Source organism: Salvelinus alpinus, chromosome 2 (genome assembly GCF_045679555.1).
Source record: "Salvelinus alpinus chromosome 2, SLU_Salpinus.1, whole genome shotgun sequence".
Taxonomy (NCBI): domain Eukaryota; kingdom Metazoa; phylum Chordata; class Actinopteri; order Salmoniformes; family Salmonidae; genus Salvelinus; species Salvelinus alpinus.
The window spans coordinates 40,837,059-40,846,656 of NC_092087.1; the positions used below are offsets into that span (position 1 = coordinate 40,837,059).

Genomic DNA, 9,598 nt, shown 5'->3' on the forward strand with positions numbered 1-9,598 from the left:
TAATTTGTATGTTGAGTCTACAAGACCAGACTGCAACCTGGTCAACCTGGGGTAGATGGAGCATAGTAAACATTAAATCCATGACACTCCAATTTTATGATATGTTACATTTCATATGGTATGTATTCATTTGTGGATGTCCATAATCCATTTCCTATGATATGCAGGGCCGGCTGGAGTCACTAAGCGAGATTTGGTTGGGGGGGGGGGAACCATGCGGGCAATCTTGACGACATAGAGACAAATTTAAGTTTTAAAGTTAATTTGCTGCAGTTCTATACATTTTGCCATCGGACAGAGAGAACATTTAGCAATTTTATAACACATTTCATGCAATTCTACAAATTTTGCCATGGGGCTGGGAGACATTTGTGCAGTTTTAAGCACGTTTTTTGCAGTTCTACATGTTTTGCCATGGGGCGGAGAGAGCCATAAGCGACCTCTTATGTTGCTTATGCCTGGAGATACCCTGATGATGTTACCAATTACAATTAGTATGATACAGTTCCTTAAAACTGATTTTACTGTCTTAATGGTCTACGATATACACAAAATACTCTGTAATGTCAAAGTGGAAGACAAATTCTAAAATTCTAACAAATTCTAACAAAATAAAGGAATATGTCAAATCAAACTTTATTTGACACATGCGCTGAACATGTGTAGACCTTACCGTGAAATGCTTTTTCAAGCCCTTAACCAACAGTGCAGTTCAAGAAAGAGTTAAGAAAATATTTACCAAATAAACTAAAGTAAAAAATTATAAAAAGTAACACAACAAAATAACAATAACGAGGCTATATATATATATATACAGGGGGTACTGGGGTGTGTCAATGTAAATAATCCGGTGGCCATGTCTTGATTAGATAAGTATTCAACCCCCTTAATCAATATATGTTAGAATCACCTTTGGCAGCGATTACAGCTGTGAGTCTTCCTGGGTAAGTGGCTGGAACTGAATTAATGGAATCACATCAATTGATACCATTCCACTTATTCTGATCCAGCCATTACCACGATCCTTCCCAATTATGGTGCCACCAACCTCCTGTGGAGTTAATACACATTAGAATCACATTTGGCAGCGATTACAGCTGTGAATATTTCTGGGTAAGTCTCTAAGAGCTTTCCACACCTGGATTGTGCAACATTTGCCCATTATTCTTTTTTTTTTTATTCTTCAAGCTCTGCCAATTTGGTTGTTGATCATTGCTAGACAACCATTTTCAGGTCTTGCCATAAATTTTCAAGCAGATTTAAGTCAAAACTGTAACTGAGCCACTCAGGAACATTCACTGTCTTCTTGGTAAGCAACTCCAGTGTAGATTTGGCCTTGTGTTTTAGGTTATTGTCCTGTTGAAAAGTGAATTAATCTCCCAGTGTCTGGTGAAAAGCAGACTGAACCAGGTTTTCCTCTAGGATTTGCCTGTGCTTAGCTCCATTCCGTTTCTTTTTTATCCTGAAAAACTCCCCAGTCCTTAACCTTTTCATTTGCGAGTTCCAAATATCTCTTCCAAATATCTCTTTTATGCACGTGATGTCAGAATGCACTCACTGTTCCAAAATGTGATTGTTATGTAACAGGACAGTTAACACGCGCTGCCTGCTAATTATCTATAGGCTGTTTCAACTTGTCAATTTCAAATTATTTTCTAACAAGTTGTATTTTCTAACAACAGTTTGAATTGAAGTGTGTTCCGCCTCCTCATTAATTCACATAGAAGTAGCCTATTTCAGTGTTGCGGACAATTATGTTTGAGGCTTTATTGAACCGGACAAACTTCCCTCTTCGAGGAGAGCCCTTCCCCATTTTTTTCGCACATCAAGTATGCAGACATTTGCACAGTCTTGCTGGCATATTTTCCGGCTAGCGCTCTCATTGCCTCCATTGTTGTTTTCCTTACAAATAATAACTTAGGACATGTGTGCCTTCTTTTCTGTATATCATGTTGTCGTTTCTACTGTAGCATACAGTACATACTTGTTTGGTATGTATGAATGTTTGGAGCATAATGTATTTACAGTTGTATTCACGTTTTCAAGTATTGGTGACAAATAATGCATTCCGATTATTGCATAGATGTGTGTAAAATACTTGTTTGGTATTTTGTTGTACTGATTATAATGAGTTAATGCTAATCTATTTGCCAGCTATGTGTGGCACCATGTTTGTTGATATTATGCAATGTTTCGGAGGACGCATGACTCGACCTTCGCCTCTCCCGAGCCCGTTGGGGAGTTGCAGCGATGATACAAGATTGTAATTGGATCGCGATTGGATATCACAAAATTGGGGAGAAAAGGGGGGTAAAATACAAAAAAATTAAAATTATTAAAGGCTGACCCTTCTACCTCCGAAGGGAGTTTACAGCTGTTATCGTGACTGCTGTATACATTCCACCTCAGGACAAGAAAAAGAACAAGCTGGTGCTTAATGAACTAGGCTATAAAAAAGCAGGAAACCCTACACCCAGAGGCTGCCTTTCTGGTTGCCTGCAATTTTAATTTGGCTTCACTAAGACATGTGATGCCCAACTTCCATCAACACGTCTCCAACGCCACTAGGGCCAATAAAGTCCTAGACCACTGCAATTCTATCCACAAGCAAACATACAAGGCCCTCACTCGTCTGCCATTCGGCAAATCAGATGATGATTTCGTACTCTTGCTTCCTGTTTACAAGCAGAAGCTGAAACAGGAAGTACCCACGATTAGTTCCGTTGAGAAATGGTCACCAGAATCAGAGGGTATGCTTCAGGACTGCTTTGCTAGCGCTGATCGGAATATGTTTTGAGACTCCGCCGATAACCACCTCCGTCACCGGCTTCGATCGAAAATGCATTGGCGACGTTGTACCCACGGTGAGGGTTCGCTGCTTCCCCAATCAAATGCCCTGGATTTACACTGAGGTTGGCGCTAAACTAAAGAGCTATCATAAACAACCCTGATGCTACGGCCGAAGACAGGAATAAGTTCAAGAAGGCCCGCTATGACCTCCCCAGAGTCATCAAACAAAGAAAAGGACAATATAGGAATAATGTGGAATCATATTACACAGGCTCTGACACCTGCCTCATGTGGCAGGGCCTACAGTCTATTACGGATTACAAAGAAAGACCCAACTGTGATCTGCTCAACGATGCCTCTCTATCTGACAAATTCAAAGCATTTTATGCACGCTTGGACAACAACAACATTGAGCCGGGTGTTAGGGCCGTCACCGACCCAGAGGACTGGGTGATCTTGCTCTCCGAGGCTGACGTGAGAAGGGTCTTTAATCAAGTCAACACCCGCAAGGCCGATATTCCAGGACGCGTTCTCAGAGCATGCGCAGAACAGCTGGCAGGCATATTCACAGTCATTTTCAACCTCTCCTTGTCCCAGTCTGTAATCCCCACATGTTTTAAGATGACCACAATCATGCCTGTTCCTAAGAAATCTAAGGATTCATGCCACAATGATTACTGCCCTGTAACACTCACTTCTGTAATCATGAAGTGCTTTGAGAGGCTGGTTATAGCACACATTAACTCCACCATCCCAGACACCCTGGACGAACTCCAATTTGCATACCGCCCCAACAGATCCATAGATGACTCAATCTCAATTGCTCTCCACACTGCCCTCACCCACCTAAATAAGAGGAATACCTATGTGAGAATGCTGTACATTGACTACAGCTCAGCATTCAACACCATTATCGCCGCCAAGCTTATCACCAAGCTTAGGATTCTGGGTCTGAACACCTCCCTCTGCAACTGGATCCTGGACTTGAGGGGCCGACCCCAGGTAGTGAGCGTAGGCAACATCACCTCCACCACGCTGACCCTTAACACAGGGATGTGTGCTTAGTCCCCTCTTGTACTCCCTGTTCACCCACGACACCAACACCATTATCAAGTTCACTGACGCAACAACGGTGGTAGGCCTGATTACCGGAAACGATGAGTCAGCCTACAGGGAGCAACAACCTCTCACTCAACGTCAGCAAGACCAAGGAGCTGATCGTGGACTACAGGAAATGGGGGGGGGGGGGTGAGCACGCCTCCATCCCCATCGATGGGGAGGCAGTGGAGCAGGTAGACAGCTTCAAGTTCATCGATGTCCTAATCACTAAAGTCTTAAAATGGTCCAAACACACACACACAACAGTGTCTCTTCCCCCTCAGGAGGTTGAAACAGTTTGGCATGGGCCCGGAAATCCTGAAAAGGTTCTACAGCTGTACCATTGAGAGCATATTAACTAGCTGCATCACTGCTTGGTATGGCAATAGCACCACCCTCGATCGCTACAGAGAGTTGTGCGGACAGCCCAGTACACCACCCAGTACGCCATTCAGGACCCCTATATTTTCTCTGCTGCCGCACGGCAAAAGATACCAGTGCAAGTCTGACACCAACAGGCTCTTGAACAGCTTCTATCCCCAAGCAATACGACTGATAAATAGCAAACAAAATAGCTACATGGAGCGAGTTTCCCTTGTATCTTTATCAACCTTTTATTTCAGTATTTCAGTCTCTATGCACACTCACAGGGCCCAATACACACACACACACAAACACTCACTCACTCACATAATTTTCTCACTCACACATAATATGCACATACATTTATACTGACTCTACACACCCGCACACCCACTCACATGTAACCTGCTGCTACTTTGTTTATCTTATATCCTGTTGCCTAGTCACCTTACCCCTATACATATCTACCTCCATCACTCCAGTATCCCTGCATGTAAATATGGTATTGGAACTGACTTTTTAAATATTTTCCTGTATATAGTATGCTTACTTATTTACTTTATTGTGTATTCCATATTTCTTAAACTTATTTCTTGTGTGCTTTTTTCTAGTAATACATTGTTATTGATTATTGCATTGTTGGGTTTTGAGTGTGCAAGAAAGGCATTTCACTGTACTTTTTTGAATTTGAAACATTCTATTGCGCACAGAGTGAGTCCATGCAACTTACGCAACAAGTCACATATTCAGGCTTGCCATAACAAAGGGGTTGAATACTTATCGACTCAAGACATTTCAGCTTTACATTTTGTATTCATTTGTAAAAATCACAAAAAACATAATTACACTTTGACACTATTGGATATTGTGTGTAGGCCAGTGACAAAAAATGTCAATTTAATAAATTTTAAATTCAGGCTGTAACACAACAAAATGTGAAAGAAGTCAAGGGGTCCGAATGCTTTCTGCAGGTACTGTATGCTATGAATTGCAATTCATACAATATGTTATGAATTTGCTAAATGTATGATATGTTACAAATTCCAATTTGTTGTGGCTAACGTTAGCTAAGCTAGGGGTTAGGGTTAAGGTTAAGGTTAGGGTTCGCTTTTGTGCTAAGCAGTTGCAAAGTAGCTAAAAAGTAGTAAGTAGTTGCAAAGTTGCTAATAAGCTAAAGTTGTCCATGATGAGATTTGAACACATTCACATTACTGTTTTATGTAACCATACCAAACCTAACCTATCATACTAATTTGGACATCTCGGATTTACATTTACTATGTTACGTCTAGTCTGTGAGACCAGGCTGGTATGACAATCGAAGGAGAAGTTAAGGGAACACAAACCTATCTTTGTTCCCTCTTGGGAAAAAAACGGATTATTTGCATGGCTTTTCGTTCCCTTGTGCGGAATACATTATGTGTGTAAATGTTGTTGAACCACGGCGATTCGCCGCGAAAAGGTCACACACTCCCCTCGACCCCAACTGTTTCTCTCGCTTTGTGTCCTCACAGGGAAAAAACGAGCTGTGCCTATAAACTTCGCATTTAAAAGACAAGTGCGGTCGAGGGGGACTGCTGCATGGGGGAAACAATAGCAGCTTTTTTGGACACACTTTTTCTCACTGCGATGAACAGCAGGGAATCCGGTAGAGCCCTCTTATAAAGAACCATAGAGCACAGCTGCTGGGCTCTATAATTTTAGGGAATGTTGGTGTTTTTTTCTCAGTAATAATACGCAAACCTTCCTGTCCACATTTGAACATGTTATTTTATACTTGTTTATAGGTCATATTAGGCCTAAACTGTCCCTCTGCTATTTAAACCATATCATATTGTAGGCTATATTTTGGCCAAGATATGCAAAATAAGGGATAATGTGCAAAGGTTCGGCGCAATACATCTGCCTGCCAAATGCTACATTATCATTACTGATTTATGCACTCCAAACAGACATTGGCATAGCATTCAAAAGTCTGTCATGCGGCTAATGAAAGTCAAATCACAAAACATGACAGAACAACCGGAAATTGCAAATGATCAGTGACCTAATTTGCAAAAAACCGAAACAACGGTTTCAAAACTGCTATGTATAGGAACATGATACAGAGTTATTTAAAAGTATGTTACATGAAGTCTGGCCCTGAAATGATTCGAAACTAAGAAAATATGCTATAAATTGGTGTTGACTATAGACTTCCGCGGGCACACCCCATAGATGACCTAGGCTAAATCCGCGCACGACCTGTCAGTACTGGCACTCTAGCATATAGCACAGCTGTAGCCTAGAAGTCCATCCTCCAAAAAAATCCCTTCTCTTCATGTAGGCCTACATAGAAAGACTGAACAAAATAGTTACCTTTATGCGTCATATGAATAATAATAATATGAATAATATTAGCCTAATAATATTCATAATAATATTGGCTTGACCAACTCAAAGTTAATTACTCTGGTGACCTGTCATAGAGTGATGAGGCTCTTTATTGATTTATTGATTTTTCAAGTTCACACTTAATCCATACAGATATTTTTGACAGCCGTAGCAAACAGCTGACCTTGCATCATTGGGGCGGCAGGTAGCCTGGTGGTTAGAGCGTTTGCCCAGTAACCGAAAGGTTGCTAGATCGAATCCCCGATCTGACAAGGTAAAAATCTGTCGTTATGCCCCTAAGGCGTCATTGTAAATAAGATTTTGCTCTTAACTGACTTGCCTAGTTAAATGAAATAATTTGTCCTATTTAAACGGTTATGTATTTTACTTGATTAAAAAGATGGTCACAAAATCATTCGAAGTAGGCCTATTGATGTTCAAATGTCCAGGATATCCTCTGTCCAAGCATGCCAATAATAATCACAATCGCCACATATTTGACAACGACTTGCTGCTCACTCCTAGCATTGGTTTACAAAGTAATTACTCACGCTCGGAGGCCATAGTGATGACGGACTCCGTAGTGGCGTGATATTCGTCCTCCTCCATAAACTCATCCTGAAAGGACGCGTCTCCCTGGAAATCGTGATGGTCCAGAAGCTGCTGGAGCGGGGGTGCCTTGGGGAGCAGCTGGTTCACTACCTCCCTACTAATGTTAGGAGCCTGCTTGAGCCGCAGCTTGCTCAGGATCTGAGACTTGATGGTCTCCAGCCTCAGGACTTTACTTTGCTCTCGCCAAACGCATGCGGAACATCCATGAGCGCCCGCTTCTTCATCGAGGAGCGAAAGCCCGTCGTCCGTGGGAGTCTCGCTCGTTGGTGGCAAAAAAAGATTAGGCTCGTCACTCCCGGACAGTCCCAGACAAATATAAACCATCAAACACAGCAAAAAGTTATACCTCGGCATGATGATGACTTGTCAGGCTATATAACTTTCTGCTCGCGTTATCCCTTCCTCTACCCTCTCTGAAATGTTGCTTGTCACAACCTGTTTCCTTACCTTGCAAAGGTACCAATGATATGCAACTACTCCAATAGAGTCGCCTCTTAAAATATTTTATTGTAGGACAGCAATAAACCTAGGTAGGTGCGTCCTAGTGGGTTTTCTCTGTACTTTAGCCTATCTACCGATTTGACGCATAACCCGTTTTCATGCTATAGTTGTTTTGGTTGCCTTATCTGATAATAATTAAGTCCATAGGTGCGAATGTTAAGATGTGTCATTGAAAAGTGTGCAAGTACCTCCTAAAAGGGCTCGTTATATATCTCCGCTCCTCTGTGTCGTAATCCGTCTCCATTGGCTAAGATTCCAACAAAAGGCTTTTAGGTCTGTCACCAAGTCAAGAAAAAGAGGGAGCTGGAGGGAGGGAGCAAGGGAGAATGGATTGGAGAGTAGTTTGTCCAGTTTGCATTTTATTACTGTATTGAGATAAGGTTTCAAGTCATTACATGTCATTAGTGGTATGATTTATTTTCTTTATGTTAAGAAACTAGTGTTGGTAAGCAGTGAATATAAATTTCAACCACGACTTATCCTCCCCCTTCTCTTCTCTCACGTTTATTAATATGTCCCTGTTATATATATTGAACAAAAATATAAACAACATGTTTCATGAGCTGAAATAAAAGATTCCAGAAATGTTTCATATGCACAAAATTCTTATTTCTCAGAAATGTTGTGCCGATTATTTTTACATACCTGTTAGTGAGCATTTCTCCTTTGCCAAGATAATCCATCCACCTGACAGGTGTGGCATATCAACATGCCGATTAAACTGCATGATTATTGCACAAGTGCACCTTGTGTTGGGGACAATAAAAGGCCACTCTAAAATGTGCAGTTTTGTCACACAACACAATGACACATATGTCTCAAGTTTTGAGGGAGCGTGCAATTGGCATGCTGACTGCAGGAATGTCCACCAGAGCTGTTGCAAGAGAATTTAATGTTCATTTCTCTATATAAGCCACCACCAACATTGTTTTAGAAAATTTGGCAGTATGTCCAACCGGCCTCACAACCGCAGACCATGTGTAACCACGCCAGCCCAGGACCTCCACATGCGGCTTCTTCACCTGCCCAATCTCCTGAGACCAGCCATCCGGTAAGCTGATGAAACTGAGGAGTATTTCTGTCTGTAATAAAGCCCTTTTGTGGGGAAAAAGTTATTCTGATTGGCTGGGCCTGGCTCCCCAATGGGTGGGCCTGGCTCCCAAGTGGGTGGGCCTATGCCCTCCCAGGCCCACACATGGCTGCGCCCCTACCCAGTCATGTGAAATCCATAGATTAGGGCCTAATGAATTTATTTCAATTGACTGATTTCCTTGTATGAACTGTAACTCAGTAAAATTGTTGAAATTGTTGCATGTTGCATTTATATTTTTGTTCAGTAATATTATTTGTAAAATGAGTCAAATGTATGCATAAAATGATACGTTGAACCTGGCCTGCCCCCATAGAATTGTGAAACTTTCAAACTTGACTCATGAGTGACAGGTTGTCCTAAATGGCAGTGGGGTAGCATCTTTGTAATTGAAGAAGTATTATGTTGACAATAGTGACACTCATTTTGTGTTAGACTACCTCAAGACTTTTAATGCAATGATTTTACATCAAGATGTGCAAATGCAGCATAAATTCTAATATAGACTGTCAAACATCTAGGCCCTGATGATAAAACCATGCATTCCATAAAAGAGTGGGATATGCCAACAAAAGAAAACAATGGAACAAATGCGTCCCATGACATTTTCAATTGCACCTAACACTTGATTTAAATATATCTATATATCCATAGCGCTCAAGGATTTACATTCCATGAGGGCAACACAACTTTTTCTAAACATGATTTGAAGCTTTAAATAATCTGTTAACAAAGTATTCTATTACATAAAGGCATAAGGGAGTAATATGC

General features: G+C 41.3%; 1 protein-coding gene across 2 annotated transcripts in view; it reads right to left on the reverse strand.

Moving 5' to 3' along the window:
• LOC139561276 (growth/differentiation factor 11-like) overlaps positions 1-7,705 on the reverse strand; it is a 42,954-nt gene extending 35,249 nt beyond the window's left edge. For both annotated transcript variants that reach the window (XM_071378271.1, XM_071378263.1), the window contains exon 1: positions 7,176-7,705. In XM_071378271.1, the coding sequence (XP_071234372.1) occupies positions 7,176-7,590 (415 nt within the window). In that variant the 5' untranslated portion in view covers positions 7,591-7,705. The remainder of the gene's footprint in view (positions 1-7,175) is intronic.
• Between the last annotated feature and the right edge of the window lie 1,893 nt (positions 7,706-9,598).